This window comes from Hemicordylus capensis, chromosome 1 (assembly GCF_027244095.1).
Source record: "Hemicordylus capensis ecotype Gifberg chromosome 1, rHemCap1.1.pri, whole genome shotgun sequence".
Taxonomy (NCBI): domain Eukaryota; kingdom Metazoa; phylum Chordata; class Lepidosauria; order Squamata; family Cordylidae; genus Hemicordylus; species Hemicordylus capensis.
Window position 1 is genome coordinate 204,242,599 of NC_069657.1, and position 24,387 is coordinate 204,266,985.

A 24,387-nucleotide genomic window follows, 5' to 3' on the forward strand; every position below is an offset into this window, starting at 1 on the left:
GATTACCTGCTATGCCAGTATTGCCCACCATCCTTAAATGAGTTCTGTCTGAATAGAAAAAGGGATAAGAGACTAGGGATGTGCGGATCGGTTCGGGGGTCCAAAAATTGTTTGTTTGTTTTTGTAAAAAAAAATGGCTGCCACACATGCACAAATAACCTCTGCGAGGCCCTGGGCCATTCAGGGCCTCACAGAGGCCATTTACGCATGCGTGGCAGTGGCCAAAATGGCTGCCGCACACACTCACAGAGGCCCGAACGGGACAAAAACAAGCATTTTCCCAGGCCGCAGTGGTGATTTAAGAAGCCAGAGGTGGGAAGGGGAACCTTCATGGACCCCCGCCCCCCACCACGGCCTACAGGAAGGCCCCAGAAGGGGCTAGAGGATTTTTAAATTTATTTAAATTTTTTTAAAAAAAATCACAACCCCTCCCCCCCCCACACACACACACACCAGACCAGGCTGGGGCGGGGTTCGATGGGGGCCGGACCAAACTTGGCCGGTAAGGTTCAAGTCCAGAACAGACTCAAACTGGCCGGTTCCATGCACACCCTTATATGAGACTTCTGCCAATTCATTGCAAACTGTTTCTTCTTAGCAGAGAGAATAGTTTTATTCCAAGTGAAGCTGCCCTCTTCCTCCAATAGTTTCCATAGCCAGGAGGCCATTGTCTCCCTTTATGTTTGTATAAGAAGTACTGACCACAAACCAGAAGATAAGCATAGGCCCATTTTTGTCTAATTCTCTCTTAGCAGCTGCCACTTTGGAATCCCAAATGTGCTTCTTATATTCCTCTCTCTCAGGCTGAAAAAGCAGTTCGGGGATCGGTCATGACAGTTCTTTAAAGAAAAACAAGTTGTTCTAGTAAGAACTAATCTGCCTACTTTCCTCTCACTATCCCTACAACTGGACTAAATTTAGTCCAAATTGGTTAGGCAGTTCACAAGCAAGCCCGCTTGCACTTCAAATGTTCATGCATCCACCATCTTGAATTGGGGTGGATGACATCATCACAAACTATGCCTTTGAGGTGTCCCTATGTGTCCCTACAGCTGTAGCAAATTTAGTCTATATCAGTTCCGACTTGCACCTCAAACATTTGTGTCTGCCATCTTGAATCAGGGTAAATGACATCATTACAAACTACACACTTGAGCCATCCCTATGTGTCCCTACAGCTGTAGCAAACTTGGTTCAAATCCGTTAGGCAGTTCACAAGTTATCCCAATTGCACCTCAAATGATCACACATCTGCCATCTTGAATTGGGGTGAATTACATCATCACAAACCACACCAGTGAGATGACGCTATGTGTCCCTACAACTTTAGCAAATTTGGGTCAAATCGGTTAGGCAGTTCACAAGTTAATCCACTTGCACCTCAAATGTTTACACATCCTCCATCTTGAATTGGGGTAGATAACATAACCACGAACTACACAATTGAGGTGCCCCTATGTGTCCCTACAATTGTACCGTTTGGTTCATATTGGCCCAAGCACTGCGATGGGGAGAACACACACACGGACACACATACTGAATGCGGGGGATATCATAAGCCTACTGGAAAGTAGGCTAAAAATGAATATATCCCTGCTACAGGTTCCATCTCCCATTCTTGGTTTTCCCTCAGAAAATGAATGGAGTCTACCTTCAACTACTTTAACATGGTGACTCCTACTTAGAATCCCCTCCCGCCCGCCCCCCACATGTGCTGTGAAACTTGTTTGTAATCAGCTCACAACACATATTACAAAGGGGTGTTGTCTATACTTTGAATGGCCACCATCTTAAAACAACATGGCAGATCACATAAAATGCCTCTGTTGGGATCCCCTAGGACTCCCTCCCATGTGCTGTGAATTTTATATCAGACTGTAAATGAAACGTCATCAGAAGGGACGGGGGGGGCAGAGGGAGAGAGAGAGAGAGAGAGAGAGAGAGTGCTCTCATAAGCCTCCTTCCCCTTAGAAAATAGGCTAAAAATGTTTATGTATGGAGTTGTACATTGCAAGGAACCTTTCAGGGAGACAGGAAGTTCCTTGCATCATGTAGACAGAGATTTATGCTCTGAAATGGTTTGCTTTGAAGGTGTTGGGAAAACGTCATACACCATTTGTTTGTCTCTGGAACTCCATAATGGATATTTGGCATAAAAGAAGTTACATTCCTGATAGTAGGTCAGTCAGTGGTCTTTCTTTTCATCCTTCGCTTTCACACTTGTACTTTGAAGATCTCCTAAATACTTAAAGACTAGAAACAAATAATCTGCCATTTTGGCTACAGTTTTTCATTTCATGACCACGACCAAAACCTACACATTTTGTATAGTTGAATAGAAGCTGGAGAAAGAGGTTGTGCACAAAACCTCAACTATGCACTCCCCACATCTGGGGGGATGGCAGGAGCTCACCTGCCTCCCCCCCCCCGCCCGCTGCAGATGAGTGTCATTGTCATTTCCTTTGCCTTGCCACATAAGTGGCGGCACAGCAAAGGGAAATGCTGGGAGCAGGAAGACTTCTGGTTGGGGTTACACTCCCCTGGAAAGATCAGGTATGTAGATTGGGAGTGCTCCTGGACCCAAAGCTCTCCCTGGTTTCTCAGGTTGAGGCAGTGGCCAGGAGCACTTTTTATCAGCTTTGGCTGATATGTCAACTGCCTCCATTTCTGGAGGTAAATGACCTTAAAACAGTGGTACATATGCTGATAGCCTCCAGACTCAACTGTTGTAATGCACTCTACATGGGGCTGCCTTGGTACGTAGTCCAGAAACTACACTTGGTACAGAATGCAGCAGCCAGATTGATCTCTGGGACAACACGAAGGGACCATATAACACCCATTTTAAAAGAACTGCACTGGCTGCCGATATGTTTTAGGGCGAAATACAAAGTGTTGGTTATTACCTTTAAAGCCCTTAATGGCTTGGGCCCAGGTTTTTTAAAAGAGCGCCTTCTTTGTCATGAACCCTGCCGCCTGTTATGATCTTCTGGAGAGATCCGGTTAAGGTTGCCGCCAGATCGTCTGGTGGCAACCCAGAACCAGGCTTTCTCTGCGGCTGCCCCAGGGCTTTGGAATATGCTCCCTGCTGAAATAAGAGCACCTCCTTCTCTGTTTTCAGGAAAACCCTCAAGACTCAGCTGTTCTTGCTGGTTTTTAATTTTAATAATTAATTTTAGTAATTTGTTTTAATAATTTTTATTGTGTTTTGTGGATTTTAATCTGTGACTTTTATATTGTTTTAAATTTCATACACTGCCTAAAGATGTTTATATCAGGCAGTATAAAATATGATAAACATACTGAAGGATTTTAACATGGTTTTTAAAAATATATTTATTTTTCACATTAAAACAGAATAATATAAACAATGCATCACATAGAATTACTCTATACAAACAAAATTCAGCACACGTCTGTTTTGCTAATACCTTGTTAAAGGCAAAAACCCTATTTTGCTTTCTCTCCCTTCTTTTTATCTAACCACAAGAGTCTACATTATGCAGCAAAATGAACGACAAAGGGTACACTCCTTCACTTAATTAGCCTTTTCCATCCCCACTATTACTTAGAGCCAAGAGAATATTTTCTCGGCTCCTCAGCCCCAAACTGAAAGGTAGCAGCCATTTCCTCTCCTTCACCCACCCTTTTTGTGAGGGATAAGGCAATGCATTGGTCAAGAGAAAGGTAAAGAATGGGGAATGTGAGGAAGGCCTGTGGATGACCAGCAGTAAGGTACGGTTGGCAGGGGAAATAAGAGCTGGGTCAGGGAGGACTGCAGTTGGAGCCTGCTTCCAACTACGAGGCATATCCTTCCTCTGCCAGCACTCAGGGTTGCACGGGCAGTAGTGCATGAGCTTCAGGGTTGAGGATTCAAGAGCTGTGAAGGAGCTAAAAATCCCCCTCAGTGTGGCCTTGCGATTCCTGTAGCATGAACAGGACCAAGAATAGAAAACCATTCTTTCAGTTGTCCTCGCTCAGGATGAAGTTTGGAGAAAATAAAAAGGGACAGCCTCCTGGATCCAAGGACTGAACCCAGTCCATCCTCCATCAGTCCATCACATTGAGGACACAGCCATGAAAAAGTGGAATAAAATATGCCACTGCTGCTGTCATAGATTGTCAAGTTGGCCATATATCTCTTTCTGAAGTTTTGAAGAAAAGTACATTCCTTCCTTTGCACCCATCTCTAAGGGTACAGTCTACAGTACCTTTCAATAGATGCTAAAGCAGGAAAGCCACTTTCTCTCAAGTAAAGTGGTTTTTGTGACTTTTCAGCCATTAAGGCTGGCCTTGCAGCTGGTCTGGCGCTACAGTCAAGGGCCAAGAGACTCAAGGGAGCAAAGAAAGAATCTTTGACAAATCCTCCTATCAAACGCAGCTTATAGACAGTGCAAGACAAAAACTAGGCAACCAAATAAACAAATTGTCTTCATCTGCTTTTTACCTTTTTTGTTCTTTTGCTACAAAATAAACTATCTAGGACTATCTTATTTGCCAGAACTGAAACGCTAGATGAAGGGGTCTTATTTCAGTCTCAAATAACCTGCAAGGAAAAGACGCACTGGAATGGATTTGTTGTCTCTCTCTCTTGCCCAGCACAGAAATCACAGTGTTATTTCACTATGTTAAAACACACATTACCCAATGGATGGCCACGATGATTACAATACTGATAAAGCAATAACAGTAGAAGTAAATGTTTTACTTTCAAAACTTTAATTGGAAATGCATTTTTTTTTAAATGCCACAAATATCTTTCATCTAAATCTATAGCATTTCACCATTCATTTTCATTAAATTAAAAGAGAATATAATTTATTTCCCAAAGTAAAACACTTGTAAATTAGCTGAGCTTGCTAAATTTTTTAAATTCTTTGTGAATTATTTCTTCCATTCAAAAATGATCCATTCATTAGTGTCATACTGATTATTGCTTGCTGTTTCAAAACATTAACTATCCTCTCATATTACCTAGAAGGAAACAGGGTACCATCTGTTCTTACAAGGGATTTAAGTATACATTAGATATCATGCTATTTATTTAATTCAGCACCCACTTCCCATTGTATTTTTTTAAAGTAAATTTAATTACAAGGAATAAAGATAATCTTTCCTACCAGGTTGTTCCATCATCATAAGAGCAGAGCAGCAACCTTCAAAAAGTAGGTTACACTTGCTAGGTTTGCTTCTCTTTTTAACACTTAATGTTAAGAAAGGTCTTAACAAAAACAATACTACATGGCACTTAAAAATTATTATTATAAGCCAAGAGCTTGTCTAAATCAATTTTGGCACATCTGCCTGATGTAGAGCATAAACAGGATTAGAGTTGGATTTATCTGCTTGACGCTAATTGTACTCACAGTTTCTGCACATGTCCACTTTTTCAAATGCAGCATTAAAAAGTGTGTCTGATATATTAATTTCTACCAGCATGTGCTATGCACCTGCTTTTGGTATACTATATTCTTAAGTAACTGATCTCTCTTGAAACTGTTTCAAATAAGAATGTAACCTAATTACTATGCAAAAGTATATTTGATAATCCCTCACATTGCTAACTTTTACATCTCTTTAGTCTGGAACCAAGGTTTCCTACCCCTTGCTTCCCTTCAATCCACGATGCAAATATGAGAGGAACTTGGCCAGAGGACAAATGCCCTTAGGTGCTTTTCTTTTGATCCTTTAGGCAGTATAAAGAGAAGAAACTGTATTTGTTGAGACTGCTAAACCCCAACCAATTTGACACTACTTGATCTCATAGGGACATAGGAACATAGGAAGCTGCCATATACTGAGTCAGACCATTGGTCTGTCTAGCTCAGTATTGTCTTCACAGACTGGCAGTGGCTTCTCCAAGGCTGCAGGCAGGAATCTCTCTCAGCCCTGTCTTGGAGAATCCAGGGAGGGAACTTGAAACCTTCTGCTCTTCCCAGAGCGGCTCCATCCCCTGAGGGGAATACCTTACAGTGCTCACACATCAAGTCTCCCATTCAAATGCAACCAGGGCAGACCCTGCTTAGCTAAGGGGACAAGTCATGCTTGCTACCACAAGACCAGCTCTCCTCTCTTGGTTTAGCAACTCCAAGGTGTCTCTACCGGGGTGCAGACTTCTCAATTTCCCGGGGGGGGGCCCACGGGGCACATGGGAGGAGAGGTCTTGTGGTAGCAAGCATGAATTCTCCCCTTTGCTAAGAGGGTCCACCCTGGTTTGCATTTGAATGGGAGACGACATGTGAGCACTCTAAGATATTCCCTTTAAGGCAGGGATCCTCAACGTTGGGCCCCCAGATGTTCTTGGACTTCAACTACCATAATCCCCAGCCAAAGGCCACTGGGCCTAGGGATTATGGGAGTTGAAGTCCAAGAACATCTGGGGGCCCAACGTTGAGGATCCCTGCTTTAGGGGATGGGTTCACTCTGGGCAAAGCACCTGCATGCATAGAGCCCCACTAGATTTTCTCCTTGTTATACTACTTCTAATCAGAGAACTATAGAGTGAAAGGGCCCCGAGAGGCTGCTGTACCTCCTAAGAACTTTCTGAGCTGCTACATAGACAACACAGGACTCACTGTGTTGTTCAACTGACTGATGAATTTGAGCATGAGATCTTGCTGATGCTACCTGGCAGGAGGGGGTATTGCTTCCCCCAGGAAATCTGGACGGGGGCTTGAGCCCCGTCACCCCCACGTGGCAGTCTGGCGGGGCATTGCCCCCTCCAGGAAATCTGGGACAGGGCTTGAGACCCACCGCCCCCATGAAGTTTATGCCCTTGGTCTCTACCTTGTTATGGTTGTGACTTATGTTACAAGGGCATGGCTGCTACCTGGTTACGCATGCCCACTGGCTCCATTGAGCCACCAGGCAAGTGTAGAGTCCACCACAGCAGGGGACAACCCTTTAAACTATGAGAGAGCTGTCTGTGAGGCACTGTACCATCACAGCTCAAAGGACTATGGGGGAAGGGAAATTAGTCTCAGAGAACATGCATCCTGTGGTGTACATTTGCCATGCCCAATTCCCTGTTGTTGAATTTAACCCAGGGTAAATGGGATGCACAACTTTGTTTGTCCTTACTGCAGAGTCCACCATAGCAGGGGACAACACAACTTTGTTTGTCCTTACTGCATGGCTTTCAATGGAATGCAAACTCAGATAGGAATGCTCAAATAATCTGCACTCAAATAATCTGAGAATGCAAACAAAGTTATCGGCATAGATGAGCCCTCTACACATGGCTTTCAGCAGTCATACAGTGCCACTCACCACCTCCGTTTCATGTCTAGCAGATAAGCTAGGGGACAACAGTCAGCAGCAGAAAGGTCAGTGTGTTTGAGGTCTCTGCCCTTGCATATACCAATTTGTATTAATTTTATGGAACTTGAAATCATGTTTTCCCATTTATTTATTAACATATTTCTATACCACCCAAAACTCATGTCTCTGGGCATTTTACAATAAAACAACAAAGATTAAAATAAAATTTTTGCTTTATATGAGAGGGTTTTCCTGTTGTTGAAAAGTAACATATAATCATTTTTAATTAAATAATAAAGGAGGAGGTGGAGGAGCAGGAGCAGGAGCAGGAGGAAGAGGAGGAGGTAATGGTGGTGGAGATGGTGGCAGCAGTGGCTTAGGCATTGGAGAAAAAGATGGATCTGATCCAACACAATCTGACAGTAGGATTGTTGCAGTCTGCATGACGCCCCCTCCCAGACAGGCAGACTGTCAGGTTTTAGTCAGAAATATCCAATTTTAGTTAAATTTCCCATAGGAATCAATGGGGGAAAACAAAACAAGAACAACTCCAGACTGGCTGGGCAGAAAGTTCTCAAACTTTTCATGGTAATAGTACATGGTGATAACATTAGGTATGTTTGGTCTGAAGAAGATTGGTCCACTCACTGGAATTTTTAATTGCTTTGTATTATGGCAGAAAGTTACAGGCTACTTAACACAAACAAGATGAAGTCTGAGCCAGACAGAAACAAAAGCCCCCTTTCTCCTTCCACAGAATCCCCTTCAGCATTCTCCACACAGACCAGTAGCAGAAGAGTGGAGAACAGCCATTGAGCAGAGATATTAAAGGACTCTATATCCTTCCCCACAAGCACTGTGACTAGAAGGCAACAGACTCAAACTATTGACATGATCATTTCCCCATGGCTAGCTTAGTCCATCACTTCAAATCCCTTCTGCCTTAGCATTTTTCAAATAAGACACTGATAACAGTCACTTAGGCAACAGTGCTAGAGCTTCCAAAATCTTTAAACACACTTTAAAAATTCAACAATTCCCAAAGCAAATCTGATAGAGAGGTGTTCTAATAATTTCGACATGATAGAGGTTCCTGGCTGCCATATCTGATTAGATCTGACACAGGCACTGTAAAATGTCTGGTCTGGTCTTATTTTGTCAGATCTGACACAACACACAGCCCTAATACATAATAATAATAATTTATATATTCTCAGATAATTTAAAGCATGCTTTTAAAATTTCATTTTTGTAACATATCTATAACTGTAAATGCTCAAGGCAGCTTATATCATTTAAAACAATCAACACAATCAAACCTAATCAATTGAAAAATAAAGACAGACAAGAGCAGAGCCACAGTAAAATAATCAGAAAGAGCTAATCAAATAAACCAAAGTTTTTATACTTTGTATATGTTACTCAAGTATGTAAATGCAAATATATGTATTTTCACAAAATGAACACAACTTTTGGGAGAGTTGATATGCTACTACGTATCTTAAACTTCAAGACTATTTCTGCTTCCTGTGTAGAAGACACGAAAGGCAACGCACATGTGTATGGCATTCCAACCATGAAATGATTTCCAGTTCAAACTGTGTGCTCTTTCCCCCATGTTGTTTTGCGCCATGTGTCACACTGCATGGTGCTTGTAATCATTGTGACCACCTGTGAATGAGATTTGTCAATCAGGTCAAGAATAGTAAGCTGGTGGATCAGAAGTGTAATTAAAAGAATTGATATTTCCGATAATAGGTAGACACATGGAGAATGCAGCATAAATGAAAGTGCATTAATATAACAACCTATCATTGCCAAACACAAAACTAGATTATCTTGGCTTATGATTAGTCTGAAAAAGAATTATCTGTCCTCATATCTGTAATAGATGTGTGTCAGCTGCACAGAGAGTAAACCTAATCCTATATGTAGGTTTTGTTATTAGTGTGCAGCCTTTACCCATGGTAACCATCACACTTAATCCTACCTTTCTCAGCAGTTATATTCTGCCCTTCTCTTCATTTCAGCCTCTCCTACCAACTGCTTCCAAATAACATGCACATTCAAAATAACACTGATCAGTGGGGAAAGGAGGAGGATGGCAGGAAGGATATGTGATCTTTAGAAGGTACCGCCTAAGAATTGTGTTTTCCATGAATGGCCATGTGTGACAATTGAATCCTCAATCAATCAATAAACAAATAAATAAGGACTTTTCTCACCTCTCCCCACCGCCACTTCTTGACCTGGCACAGCAGGGCAAGAATACCTCAGGCACTGTGCAGCCATGGCCATCTGCACAGTCTACTGCTGCTAGGACTGTGCAGAGTTGTACACAGTACAACTAGCAGGCTGCAATTTCTGCAGGTGGGGTGGCGGCAGGCTCCTGTTGCTGACTGAGGGGAACAAGCGAGGAAATTATGATAATGCGCTGAGCGATGCAGAGGTCAGTCATCCCATGGAACCCTCAACAACTCGCAAGGCCATCATGACATCACTGAGCTGAGCTGGGCTTGTGGGGCACTGCACGTCAGTTAATCCATCCTCTTCGTTACCTCGCAGCTTTTTATTAAACAAACAGGACTTCCCCACCCTGCTCAGTTGTTTAGTAGCATTGAAGGCCTGGCATGGGTCCCCCTCCCCCATTACCAACTAGCTGGTGGTCTGTATGCAAAGAACAGGATCATGCTCCTTGTGATAACAGAGGCACCTTAGAATACTGAAAGAATGGACTTGAAACATGTGTTATAGCACATTACTTTTTTCACAATTGTTTTCAGTGTTTTTAAAATAATTTTGCAACAAATATTTGTATGACCACATCATAGTCAAGCAACTCCAATAATTTATTGCTGATCTAAGTAACTATGTCATCTGTTTGTCAAATTTTTGTATTTCTAAGAATCACTCCGTTTCTAGGATACACAGAGCATAACATCTGTTGCCTCAGAAGCTGAAAGCTTTGCAGAACCTAGCTAAGCATACTTTCCTACACTTCACTGATGGATATATACTTACAGGGAAGATATGGTGTCTTAATGTAAATAAACCAATAATGGCAACTACATTTACACCATAAATACCTTCCATGTTAAAAAAAAAATTCTAACACTCATGTTGCAACACAGAATATATCCATATATGTGCATTTAAAAAAATAAAAACATTGTTTTAAAATGTGGATTTCTTTTTAAATTTAGCAAAACAAAATACAGCGGCCCATATGTGTTACACAGACATTTCTGATCAGCTCATGCTGCTGCCTGTGGAGATTTAAGGACTCACTGGAAGTCTTGTGCAAAAATGCAAATGCTTACAGTTGTGCACCCACACTTTAAAAGCACAGTTTACACTGGAAACAATGTACACTGTGCTCCTGAAGTGCCAGCATACAACTTGTGTACAACTTGTCTGCTCTGACAGCATTATCAACTGCCCACGGTGACTGTTGAAAAATGCTGAGCTGGGCTGATGGGGAGCAGAGCTCAGTGCAATAGCATACACAATACAAGAATATTTAAAATACATAATAGTTTTTAAAATATATTAACATCCATGCAAAATCAGACTTTCAGATATCCACTTGCAAAGTAATGCTTCACAGTCTAAGCAGAGACTTTAAAAAACCCTAAAGAGAAGGATCTAGATATCAAAATTTGATTTTATGCCTTGCAATCTTGCAGACTTCCAAAAAGAAATAATAGAACATATAAGTGCAAATATGCTATTTCACTTTTATAATGAGTACTTCCTTGGCCCAAGGAAGCATAATACAAGTCAAGTTTCAAATCAACAATAGTACATTTTACAGGGTTTTACAGCTTAAACCTATATTATGCAATTGTTAACTACCCTGAATGTCTCCAGAGTAGATGCGAAATGTGGGGGATATAGATATAGATAAAAACAAATAAATTGTAGCTCTTTTCTGACAGCTACCCAGCACCTTGCTACTTTTATTACTGAGTAGCAACTAAATGAATGGACTGTGTCATGCAACAATAATTTTTTTGCCAGAAGTGGGCAGACCTATAATTGTAGTTAATCCTGCAACTTTAGGAACACTGTGAGCTTCAATAGCAATATGAATGAATGAACTGAATTTATTATGGCCATAGACCAGCAACAAGACAGACAATAGCAATAAGCATTTGCATGGGTGAAATCAAATTCTGAAACTGGGCAAAGGTTGGTAAGAACCTCTCCCAGCATGACATATGCTGTCATCATGCCAATTAATGTGACCTACATTTAATTGGGGTTTCTTCAAAGAACTCACACATATTGCATCATATAGGTGTAACAACAAACGCTATAGCGGTGTGACTACCAAATTTCACCTTGCTTACATTGAAGTGTCACATATCTATCAGCTTCAGCTGATATGCCAACTGTGAACTTACCTGGATAGAAATAGCTTGGGCACAGTTACTCACGCTCTGGTAACCTCTCACTTAGATTACTGCAACGCATTGTACATGGGGCTGCCTTTGAAAGCGGTCTGGAAACTACAGCTGGTACAAAATAGGGCTGCAAGATTATTAACTGGGACTGGACATTCTGATCATATTACGCCACTGTTTCGTCAGCTGCACTGGCTCCCAGTCCATTTCCAGGCCCAATTCAAAGTGCTGGTTTTACCTGGAGAGGAGAGCTGGTCTTGTGGTAGCAAGCTTGACTTGTCCCCTTAGCTAAGCAGGGTCTGCCCTGGTTGCATTTGAATGGGAGACTACATGTGTGAGCACTGTACGCTATTCCCCTAAGGGGATGGAGCCGCTCTAGGAAGAGCAAAAGGATTCAAGTTCCCTCCCTGACATCTCCAAGATAGGGCTGAGAGAGACTCCTGCCTGCAACTTTGGAGAAGCCGCTGCCAGTCTGTGAAGACAATACTGAGCTAGATAGACCAGTGGTCTGACTCAGTATATGGCAGCTTCCTATGTTCCTACCTTTCAAGCCCTACATGGCTTGGGACCGGGTTACCTGAGAGAATGCCTTGCCCCATATATCTTGACTCAGACCTTAAGATCTTCTTCAGAGGCCCTGCTCAGGGTACCCCTGCCAAACGAGATAAGGCGGGTGGCTACTAGGGAGACAGCCTTTTCAGTGGTTGCATCCTGTTTATAGAATAGCCCTCCCAGTGAGGTTTGCCTGGTTTCATCACTTTTAGACACTAGGTTAAGACCTTTTTGTTCATTCAGGCCTTTTACTGATTTTTAAATTTGGTTTTTTAAACTGGTTTTTTAAAAAAATGTTTTTAAAGTGTTTTGTATTTTGTTTTATTTTATTTTTGCTGTTGTGATTTCATGAGTTATGTGTTTTTACTTGATGTTTTGATGCTGTGTTGTGATCCGCCCAGAGAACAATTTGTTGCAGGGCAGCTAACAAAGTTTATTATTACAATGATGACATGTAGAAGAATTCTTCCTAAAGCAAGTGACACTGGAATGGTGTTCAACTCAACTACATTTGATAATGGCTGTTACTTTGTATAGATAACTCCTTCATACAAATGATAGGTTGAGGAATTTTGTAGCAACTCAAAACAACTGAAAATGTCTAACAGACATGAGAAGTCAGATTTTACTTAGGCCTCTGAGTGATGCACAAAATTTATTGGATGATATATTGATGGGGGGAAATCAAATATTTTAAGGAAACAATTTTCTTTAACATGGCATCTTTCCTTAATATTTTAGTTTGTTAAAACAAATTATGTCAAAAATAAATTAGGTAAATGAACATGTCCCGCAATGTCAAGATGTTTTACACTGTTCCAGTTTTTTACTAATTTTTATTCTACTCTTTTACTGAGGTGTTTTTGACTAAGAAAACATCTAAAATGAAGTATACTTTATTCATTCTTGTTCTTTGCTTATGCCACGAGAGTGTCAATTTATACAATCAACTAAAGATTTTCCTGATCTGTACTATTTCACTTCAGGCCACAAGTGGGGCAGTTTATTTTTATTGTTTATTTTTACATTTATATTCCACTCTTCCTCCAAGTATCCCAGAGCAGTATACATGCTCACTTTTAAAATCCCTTCTAAAAACCCTGCAAGATAGGTTAGGCTGAGAGATAAATGACTGGCCCAGAGTCACCCAGTGAGTTTCATGGCTGATTGCGGATTTGAGAAAGTTAGGTTAAATCTTTATTCCTAAAATGTTTGTTTTCTATGCCCACATTCAGACAATCCTCCTTACTATGGTTTGGGGAAAACTAACCGCAAGTCTTAGGTCTGCATGCTCCCTCCTCCTCCAAGAAAAGGAAATGTTTGCTTCTAGTTAGTGGCAACTATTTTGCCATTGTGTCCAAATGCAGTTTGAGTCTAGTTTATGGGCATGGCTTGATACTGTTTTGTGGACAAACTATAGTTCACAAATAACTTGGTATTTTCCAGTCTTCTTCCCTCATGTACATGGAAAAGGGGGGTGCAAACCCAAGGCTTGCAGCTTTGTCTTTCAAGTCCTCCAAACCTATCCTGTTCCAGGAAGGAGGGTCAATGGCTGCGCTGGGCCTCTGTCAAAACAGGGATCCAGATGGTAGTATGATTTCTGGAAGCGACAGAGACTTCAAACAGCTCCAAGGGAAAGCACAGTCGGTAATAAGGTCAGAACCTCAGATAGTTCCAGGCAAAGGAAAGAGAGCTGTGTGAAACAAAGTAAGTTGGATATTGCCCCAGCAGATGTTTGGAGCTGAATGCCAGTGTATATAGCTGCAACCCAGGTCGAGTCAGTGGTTTGGCCCTGCCTTTTCTGTGGAGAAGGCTCTGTAGTTTAAAGGAGCCTTTCCCAATTGTGTGGGTGCTGGAGGACCTATATTTGCACTGTCAGGTCCTCAAGGGACTTCTGCGAGGATAAGAGCAGGGCCATGTCCTCAGGCAATGGTGGGGTGGTAAGACTGGACTGGTTCCCCCAGCTCCCTTGGCATGGAGGGTCCTAATGATCACCCTCGGGGATCACCCAAGGCCTGGATCACAAAGTCTTACAACCCTGTCTTATTCCTTAAGCTGTCTGCTTTGTGGGGGACCCAGGTCATGACAAAACCATGGTTTCAATGATAATCTTAATGCAGCCTATATGTAAAGACTGTGTTCCATGTAGGAGTACAAAAACATGTAAACTACAAACACACACACACACACAAATCTGCAACCCACACATCTCCCCACCCCACACAAATTTTCAACCCACAACAGTAAAATTAAGGTAAGCTTTATTGCTAAATTCCACTAATTGTATAAGCTGGCCCCTAATCAAGTGTTCTAAGCTGGCCCCTAATCAAAAGGTGAATACACAGCCCAGAAAGTGACACAAGACCCACAGAAAACTTCTCTGTAGTTTAAAACAAATTGGTCTAGTAAGAATTAACCAGCCTACTTTCCTTTCACTATCTCTACAACTGGACCATATTTGATGCAAATCAGGGGTGTAACTATAATAGGGCAAGGGGAGACAGTTGTCTGGGGGCCCACTGCCTTGGAGGGGTCCCAGAGGCGAGTCACATGACTGACTACCCCAGCCGTGCACCCACCCAGGCCTCCTTCAGTTGTATTCATCCTCCGAAACTGATGTGAGTGTTAAGACCTGGAGCTACCAGAATAGGATGTCTTTCACTAGTACCATTAAATGACTTGCATCAGCCTCATTTAAGGTTTCTTTACTTCATGAGCTTTACTTTCGGGGGGCGGGCATTTTAAAATTTTGTCTCTAGGCCCACTCCAACCTTGCTACGCCCCTGGTGCAAACTGAAGTCCACAAGGTCTTGCGTCTCAAATGTTCATGCATCCGCCATCTTGGATTGGTGGTGGATGACATCATTACAAACTACACCATTAAGTGTCACTCACTACAACTGTACTAAATTTGGTTCAAATCAGTTAGACAGTCCTCAGGTTAGTGCACTTGTGCCTCAAAAGTTCACACGTCCACCATCTTGGATCGGGGTGGATGGCAACATCATAAACTACTCCATTGGGGCATCCATATGTGTCCATACAACTGTAGCAAATTTGGTTCAAATCGGTTAGACTGTCCACAGGATAGTGCACGTGCACCCCAAAAGTTTACATGTCCACTACCTTTAATTGGGGTGGATGACATCATCACAATCTATGCCATTGAGGTGTCCCTATGTGTCCCTATAGCTGTAGCAAATTTGGTTCAAATCAGTTAAGTGGTCCACAAGTTAGCCCACTTGTGCCTCAAAAGTTTACATGTCCACCATCTTGAAACAGTGTGCATGACATCATCACAAACTATGGCACTGAGGTGTCCCCATGTGTCCCTACAACTGTACCCAATTTGGTTCATATTGGTCCAGGCATTGCGAAGTTGATGTGGGTAGGGGACACACACGGAGAGACACACACATAGAACGCTGGGGGATCTCATAAGCCTAATGGAAAGTAGGCTAAAAAACAACCACCAGTAATTGAGCACAGCTCTAGTTCCCAAGCACAGCATTCCTTTATCACAGCATTCCCTTGTCAAAAATATATATTTTAAACATCTTTGAAAATCTGTCTCCTGAAAGTGAATACAGATATCTGACCAAATCAAGAGAAACATTCATACTGAGAATGGTAATAATCTGTTAGGATAAAACAATAAATATCAGAGATGGGGCTCCCTCCCATCATGCACCTTTTGCATGTGAATGGAGACCTAGGGTCAATCTGCAAGCATAACCCAATGTGGATAGGATAGACCCATCCATGAGGCAAACTGGGGAGGGGTTTTTTTGGTGGCAGATTTTTGGGCAGCTACCCACGCCTCTCCATGGCCACCACCTCCTTCTCCAATACTTTTGCCTGAATGTCCCCACCCCCTAACAATCGGCTCAGTGGCAGCAGCAGTAACATGTGTGAAACACCTGAAGAGCTGTTCTGTGCCTCTCCTTATTTGGATGCAGATGGGAATAAAGTGCTACAAATGTGGAGGAGAGGAAGCTCGCAGCCTCAGACACTATTGGCCATTACCATACGCTTAGCCACATTTCCCTGCCCCCAGTGCTCTGTTTCCCCCTCTTTTTCAATCAGAAACATGCCAACCAAGGATGGGAACAGAATGGCTCTTTGCACACTTGGTGTGTTGAAGCTGTCAAGCCAGGCAATGGTGGGCAGTTGGCAGAGGAGAAGGGGGTAGTGGCAGTGAGGGGCAGAAAGACAGGCAAGGAAGCAGAGGCAGCATATGATGCCCCTCCCCAGGCATTACTGATTGCACTGACTGAACTGAAGTGAATATGCAAAATCCATATTATTAAACCTGTGCATATTATCCCAATTACATAATCTGGAATGGAATGTGAATACTGGATTCCTCAACATCTTCTGTATCCAGAGATGTATACGGCAAGTTATATCTACTGTATACAAATATGGGACTTAACTACAAAATTGTTTTACTGCGTAGAACTAATGAAAAACGAACATTTAAAATAAGAATTCCAACTGCACAATTAGTTCTAATGACAGAATACAACAAGCTCAAAATATTGACACTGCCAAATGTATTCATTTTTAAAGAGAGCCTATTATACTGAAAAAGCTGCAGAACTGTGGCTATAATTACCAAAAAATGGTCAAATTCTAAATGGAAACAGTAGATACCATCGCAAAAGTAACAGATGTGCTTTGCGTTCATCTGGACAAAAACATAAGCATATGTGAAAGAAATCCAATACCGTACTATCACAAAATCAGTTGGTATCTAAAATAATGGCAGGTCCTTATGGCTGAATTGTAATATATGTATCAAATACACAACACATTCTGTTTGAACAGAATGTCCCAATAAGGAAAGCATAACTAGCAGAAATTAATACTAGATATTTTTTTTCCCAGAGAAAAAGCAAATACATCAAGATTGTTAAAACAAATAAGCACAAATTGTTTGGAGTTCACAGTTATTCAGATTCTATCTTTAAATGCTTTAGATATAATAATTAAGATTTATTATTAATTAAAACAGAACTTCAAAAAACAAGCGACATAACTACTACAATGAAAAGGAAACAACGAAAGATAATGAAAGCAATTTCAGTATTGTTTTATACTTGGCCAATATACAAGAACATTCTTTCATACATCACTATTTTTGAGGGCATCGCTATATCAAACACATAGACCAGCCACTACAAGACAATGCAAAGCTAGATAATCTTACAAAATAATAATAAAGCTTGCAGATATAGCACTCTTATCAGAATGACAGCAACATAAGGGCCATTTCACCCATTATGCAGTGGCAATGCCCACCCCTGTGTCCATTCTCACCTCTCCAGTGTGTACTTATGATACATGTGCTATACATGTTAAGGTGTACCTGTAATACACTGTAGGTACACTAGTGATGTGCACAGAACCGCAGCAGGGAGGCTCAAAGGTGGCGGGGTGCTGCTTTAAGAGTGGGGGAGGGTGTACTTACCCTTCCCGATGCTTTCCCCCCGCCAGTGACCATTTCTCTAACAGTTAATTGGGGTGGCAGCGTACCTCCCTGCCACCCCATTGCCCCCATTGGCCAGATATGGCTGGAAGTTCCAGACGCACCTCTGCACATGTGCCAGCGCACACAGGTGTGTCTGGAACTTCCGGCCACATCTGACCAACAGGGCGGCAGGGAGGTATGCTGCTGCCCCGATTAGGTGTTAGAGAAACGGACGCCGGCAGGGGGAAAGCGGTGGGCGGGGGGTAAGTGCACCCTCCCACGCTCTTAAAGCGGCACTCCCACTGCTGTCGAACCGGTGGAACTGCCAGTTCTTTGAACCGGTTCAGAGGCCCATAAAGGGCCTCCGAGCCAGTTCCGTGCACATCCCTAAGGTACACACATCTTTTTTTGAAAAATGCCAAGACAATTAAGTGATTATCATAAAAAGTGGAAAGGTTGATAACCAGGGATCCAGAATTCTACCAATAAACCTTCCCAGTCTTGGAACTGGGGAGGAGATGGGGTATCATTTCAACAATTGTGCTGAACTTCCAAGGCATTCCAAATGCCTCAGAAGGTCAATGCAACAAGGACAGTCCTACTCTTGAGCCTGGAGGTGGTGAAGAGGTGAGGGATCAACGTAGCAGCTGTTCTGTGCTTTGGGGATTCTTATTAGGTCTCAAAAGCACATGCAACTATGGAAATGATTGTCCACCCATTTTCCAGCTCCAAGCTTGAGAGAATGGCTGGGGCTCTTCTATAACATTAACACACTGAGCTTCCAAGACTGCCTAAGCACTTTGGAAGCCACAATTGTGGGGACAGTCCCCCACACTCACCAACTCATATTCAGGAGGAGAGCTAGGACTTAACCATGTCATGTTGTGCTTTTGAAGTACTCAGAGTGCCTTAAAAGTGCACTGATCACAGGATGACCCTCCATCTCCCCTCCCAGATCCAAATTCGGGAGGAGAGCCTGGGGTTTTTTCATATTGCACTGAAGCATTCTCAGTGCCTCAACAGTGCAGAACATCAGAGACAAGCTCCATTCCTCCTCCAAACTTGAGAAACTACAGAGGATTGTTGTCACTTTAGAGATAAAATATGAGGTCATGGCCAGGGTTCTGGCAACCACAAATTTTTGGTTGGCTACCAAGGCCAGTCAACATTTGTAGAACCTGTTAGTAACCAAGATCAGTCAGTTCATTGCATCTGGAAGTATCTTTAAAAATCCTGAGTAATAAACTGAGTAATTTCCCATGGTACAAAGCAAGCATATAATGCTCAGTATATAGAATTTGGCCCCAATGGATAGCTTTCCTGTTTTGACCCTGTTCTGTTCTATGGTAACCATACAAGAACGCACTGCCATCAAAACTGAAGAGCTAGGGTAAAATCACCACCCTATTTGTTTGTTTGTGCAAAGAAGTACTGATTGTTCACAGTCAGGCAGTGGATAAACTCTATATAGGCTGCCTCCAGTTATTACTTAAGTAGATGTGGGAAAGCAAAGTTGAAAGTGAAGTAGTAGTACCAAGACTAACAATTACCTGATTCTGTACTCGCCTTATAACAGTTACTATTGCAAACATACAGTTAGCTCATTAACTATTTAATCTGTAACTTTTGGTCATCCCACTAACTTTCCAACATACTACTGAATCTTACCTATGTGGAAAGGATTATATCTAACTTGAGGGAAGACGAGGGAGAAAGAGATTACACCACTACTACTGTTACTAGGGTCTGGCTGAGAAGTTTGTAAAAGTAAAAGTAAAGTTGTGCCATTGAGTCAGTGTTGACTCCTGGCAACCACAGAACCATGTGTTTGTTGTTGTTTTAATTTATGTAAACCGCCTCGAGTCTAAGGAAGTTAGGCGTCAATAAATTTGCTAAATAAATTTGCTAAATAAATGTGGTTTTCTTTGGTAGATTGCCATCTCCTGCACATTGCCATCTCCTGCACAGTATGAGATGAAGCCTTCTAGCATCTCCCTATATCGCTGTTGCCCGATATAGGTGTTAGTCTGGGGAACATACCAGCATAGATTCATAAGTTGCTCCAAATGGAATAGTGTAAGCAGTGCTATGGCGAAAGTATCATAGATGCAGCCATAGTCAACAACTCAGAGCTTTGGCGGCTTGGATTTAGGGTGGGTCGGGCTGCTCCCCCTTCAGCGGGATGAAGCCTCATGGTGAGAGGAGGTCAGGACATGGCGCATGACCAAATCAGTACCTGGCCCTTCGCCCTGGTGTGGGATGGCCCTCCCTAGGAGGTGGCCACCACACGGGAGGAGTACCCGCACTCTGATTAGTTAGGAACCTCATTGCAAGTTTGTTATCCGCTGTACATTAATAAAGCGGCCCTAATTTACTCAAACTAAGTGTGTCCTGCCTTCACTGGGGCCTGGGGGTGCAATCACTCGTTCCCACTGCAGCCAGATCAGATAAATCTACAAGTGTTGTGTACTGAATGCAGAAACATGGCTAAACAGTATTCCACATATATCGCAGGCTCACTCATATTTTATTTTATTTATTCGATTTCTATACTGCCCTTCCAAAAATGGCTCAGGGTGGTTTACACAGAGAAATAATAAATGAATAAATAAGTAAGTAAGTAAGTAAGTTGTATCCCTGTTCCCAGAGGGCTCGCAATCTAAAAAGAAACATAAGATAGACAACAGCAACAGTCACTGGAAGTACTGTGCTGGGGGTGGATAGGGCCAGTTACTCTCCCCCTGCTAAATAAAGAAAATCACCACATTAAAAGGTGCCTCTCTGCCAAGTTAGCAGGGATATATCACCACCAACATATATCACCACCAATAGCCTTTGGATGGATAGAGTGGTATAAATAAATAAATACCTATTGACTCAAAAATTCAACACAACCCTTTGTTACATACTCAGTATCAGGATTCTTCTATCTGGGACTATTCGGACACAGGTGGGAAACTATGAGTCTCTGTTACACTTCCATAAATGATTTTCTGTTTAGGTCTACAGGATCTGTAGTGTATAAATTCCTGCAATTATACATCTTTGCTTCTTCTTTTCTCACAGGAACTTTGTTGATAATCCGGGATAAATCACTGATAATCATATGAATAACTTCCCTGAGTTGCTCCTGCTGCAGGAATTAAATTACGAACCACTTTCTCGCCTCCCTTACCAACTTTCCTAAATGTGCAGTTACAGCTGCAGTCCTAAATTTATTATGGAATAAGTCCTATTAAACACGTCCAGGGTTGCACTTGTACGGCATAGTGAGGCGTATTTCCCGATTCAAACGCTCAGGATTCGGCGGCATACATGATAAACTTCATTTTGAAGCGGGGAAGGTGCGCAGGTGGAAGGGGAAAATATTATTTCGGACATCATCTTTTAAGCGAGGGGCAACAGATCCTTCTCTGCTATGCGCCACCCAGAGTAGCATCTCGTACTCCAGTAATCGCTGCAGGGAGATTTAGAAGTTACCAGAACTAAAACTTTTCCTTTCAAGACGGAGGAGTCTGACGTCATGCGCCACATCGCCCGCCCACCCCCCCCCCAGTTGCGTGACTTGGATTCCAGGGCGGGGGGAGTCTTAAAAGCCCCTAGGTGGGAGTTCATGGAGGGGAGCAGAGGTGACACGGGGGGCGGTGTTAAGTGAATCCAGCGGGATTTGCTGCCTCCTCCTCCTCGCAAACTGAGCGGGCTGCACGTCAGGCTGGACTCGGGAGTAAACCCCTTTTTGAGTGGAGCGGCGCTTACTTCCGAGTCAGCCTTGCATCGGGGCACAGCGCACAAGAAGCCCAAGCCGTCCCTCTCGCAAGGACCCGCGCGCGCGCAGCCCTCACCTACGGGGCTCTCGGGCTGGATGGGGCTCCAGTGGAGCCGCTTGGCGCTCAGCACCACGTCGCAGCTCTTCTTTCCGATCTCGAAGATGCCCCTGAGGAGCGGCTGGTCGTCTTCGGCCCCCGCAGCCGTCTCTTCCAACTCCTCGCGCACTTGGTTGCCTCTTCGCGGAGGGGGCGCCCCCTGTTCCTCCTCCTCGGTGGAAGGAGAGGTGGCGTCGCTTTCCGTCTGCCCAGCGCCCACTTTCGCCCCCCGGGAGTCTGCCGGGCTCTCGACCCACGCTATTCTCCTGGGGCGCTGCATTGAGGCCGCTCTTGTCGTCCTTAACCCAGCAACAAAGGAGAACGGGGGAGGCGGGGGGGGGGAGAGAGAGAGAAGTGTTCCCAGCGTCCCAGCCGCTACCAAGGCAGCAAGCGACTCTTTTCTTCCTCCTCCTCCTCCTCCCTCATGCCGGACCCAGCTGAAGGAGCTGGGGAATGAGAAAGAGAGAGGTTAGTTAGCAGGCCAGCGCGTGCACTTGGCTTTGGGCCCAGCATCAGGCGCGCGGCCTCTCCTGTCCTTCCCCTCCGACCTTGGTTGGCCATTAGCGCTCCCTCCCGCCGCGGTGACGCGGCTGCCCTTGCGCGCAGGAGAAAGAAAACTTTCCTAGGGTTGTGCCGTGCGAAAGATAGGAAAGCTGCATGGCGCGGGCGCGAAATCAGGAATGGTGGTGCGTCTCTAACGAGGCCTCAGCACAGACTCTCAATGACTGGGAACCGAACGCTGTAGGGCGAGAGGCGTACTGTCACATCAAAAAGTAAAGCGCGTCAAGGCTCGCTCTCTCCCAACGCAAAGGCGTAGCAAGGTTGGAGTGGGCCCAGAGACAAGATTTTAAAATGGGGGCCCCCCCACTCAAAGTCCAGGGCCTCCACACACCCCAGGCCCCAAGGATTTAAGTATGATATTCCAAAATAAGTATGCTGCCTGGAAATACATTTCACTGAATACACACACGTCACAATATATAGTGATATACATTGAGTACTATACATTTGTTTTACTTTTAATGCCTAGAACACACTAGAAAGATGAATGATTAAAATGGGCCCCTCGCTGCAGATTAGCAAAGGAGACTTTCAACCATGCAGGGTGAGCCTATGTTTGTTTTCTCAGAATTCTGAACAAATTCAGTCAAGTTCGATTCCAGGAGGTTTTTCACAGGAGGCTTTTAAAGCCCTTTAAGACACATCTCCTCTGGAATGGAGGTGCTGCATTCACATGTTGGCCAGATTTACCCTGAAGTCCCTGCAAGTTATTGGGGAGCAGTTCACACACAAGAAAAATAAAATAAAAGCACAAGACATGCTTCACAGTTCTCACTCAGACCTTCTGGGTTGCAAAACAACTTGAACATAAGTGTATTTATAAATGAATGAATAAAATAAATATAATACTGTTTCTTCCAGAAGTTTTTGTAATTTTTTGCCATGAAACAAGCCACTTATAGGACTTTTTACATAGTTTTTTTTAAGCCAGCAAAATTTCCAAGCCATTTAAAAATAAATATTCAGAGACTTCTCAGTCCCTCCCCCCCATATCAAAGTCCTATGGCAAGCAGATCCCTATATATCCGGGTGGGGGCGGTGGGGAAGGTAACCACAAAAAGGAGTTCACACTCTACCTGGCAGCAAGGGGTCTTCTGCTGCAGAGACCAGTGGTGGCCACTCTGGCTGCCTCCTCCTTCCTGGCTGGCTTGGGCCCTACTGGAGTTCAGGCTTCACAGAGGCCTACACGAGGCCTCCGTGGAAGCCTCGCCCACCCGCGGATCAGCTGAGAGGCGGGAGAAAAGGAGCTCTTTGCAGCTTGTCTGCTGCCTGGATTGCTGGCCAGGAGAACAAGCTGGAGAGATGGCGAACAGGGCAAGTGGCTGAGGGGCCTTGGGGCTGGGCAGGGGGCAATGGGAAGTCACGTGAGGTGCCTCTGGGGGGCTCCTCCAGGCAGTGGGGCCCCCAGACAACTGTCTCCCCTTGTCCGATCGTTGTTACGCGCCTGTCCCAACGTTTCACAGATAAAAAGATTGACACGCTTGTTACACCCCTGGGATATTTATTTATTTATTTAAACCTATTTTTATATCTCCCAAAACTTACGTCTGTGATAGATGGAGCGGCCCCTCCATGGCACATTGCTGAAGGCTCTGCTCTACTGTACTCATTAACTGCAACAGCTTGACCTACAATACAACTGTTTAAGAAGCTCTTCTGTTCCTTCTTTAGGTTAAAGATTACCGTTACGTTTTTAAGCCTAACTGACCTACAATCTGTTATCGGCTCGGCCGTTCAAAATGAGCGGGTGAAATGGCAGGCTGTACACTGCAGGTATCTGGATGGTTATAGAGATGCATCCTATACCATAAAATGGTTAGGTGTGCGGCCGTGCTGCCCGTGTCTTTTTGGGCAGTTCTGCGCATGCGCGGAGCGCGTGCGCAGAACTGCCAAAAAGATACGGCTGCCCAGACACGGGTGGCCATGTTGTATCTGAGCAGGGAGAGGCGGCGGCGGCGGCAGGAAGGACTGGCCTCGCTGGCGGCGGCCACCGCCGCGCCGAGAGGACTGGCCCCGCTGGCGGCGGCCGAGAGGACTGGCCCCGCTGGTGGTGGCCGAGAAGCCTGGCCCCGCTGGCGACAGCTGAGCCGCCGCCGAGAAGCCTGGCCCCACTGGCGGAGGCCGAGAAGCCTGGCCCCGCTGGTGACGGCCGAGCCGCCGCTGAGAAGCCTGGCCCCGCTGGCTGAGGCCGAGCCGCTGCCGAGAACACTGGCCCCACTGGCGGTGGCTGCCGCCGAGAAGACTGGCCCCGCTGGCGGCGGCCGAGAGGACT

At 44.1% G+C, this 24,387-nt stretch overlaps 1 protein-coding gene across 15 annotated transcripts in view; it reads right to left on the reverse strand.

Moving 5' to 3' along the window:
* CERKL (ceramide kinase like) overlaps window positions 1–23,680 on the reverse strand; it is a 78,155-nt gene extending 54,475 nt beyond the window's left edge. For 2 of the 15 annotated variants that reach the window (XM_053284837.1, XM_053284841.1), the window contains exons 1-2: window positions 23,192–23,368; window positions 21,534–22,293 (exon numbers count right to left, since the gene is read on the reverse strand). In XM_053284837.1, coding sequence (XP_053140812.1) covers window positions 21,534–21,834 — 301 coding nt within the window. In that variant the 5' untranslated portion in view covers window positions 21,835–22,293; window positions 23,192–23,368. Of the gene's footprint in view, window positions 1–702; window positions 872–1,234; window positions 1,511–8,816; window positions 8,920–20,600; window positions 21,198–21,533; window positions 22,294–23,191; window positions 23,369–23,660 lie in introns of those variants that run through there. The other 13 variants (XM_053284838.1, XM_053284839.1, XM_053284835.1 and 10 more) reach the window with 12 other exon arrangements.
* Between the last annotated feature and the right edge of the window lie 707 nt (window positions 23,681–24,387).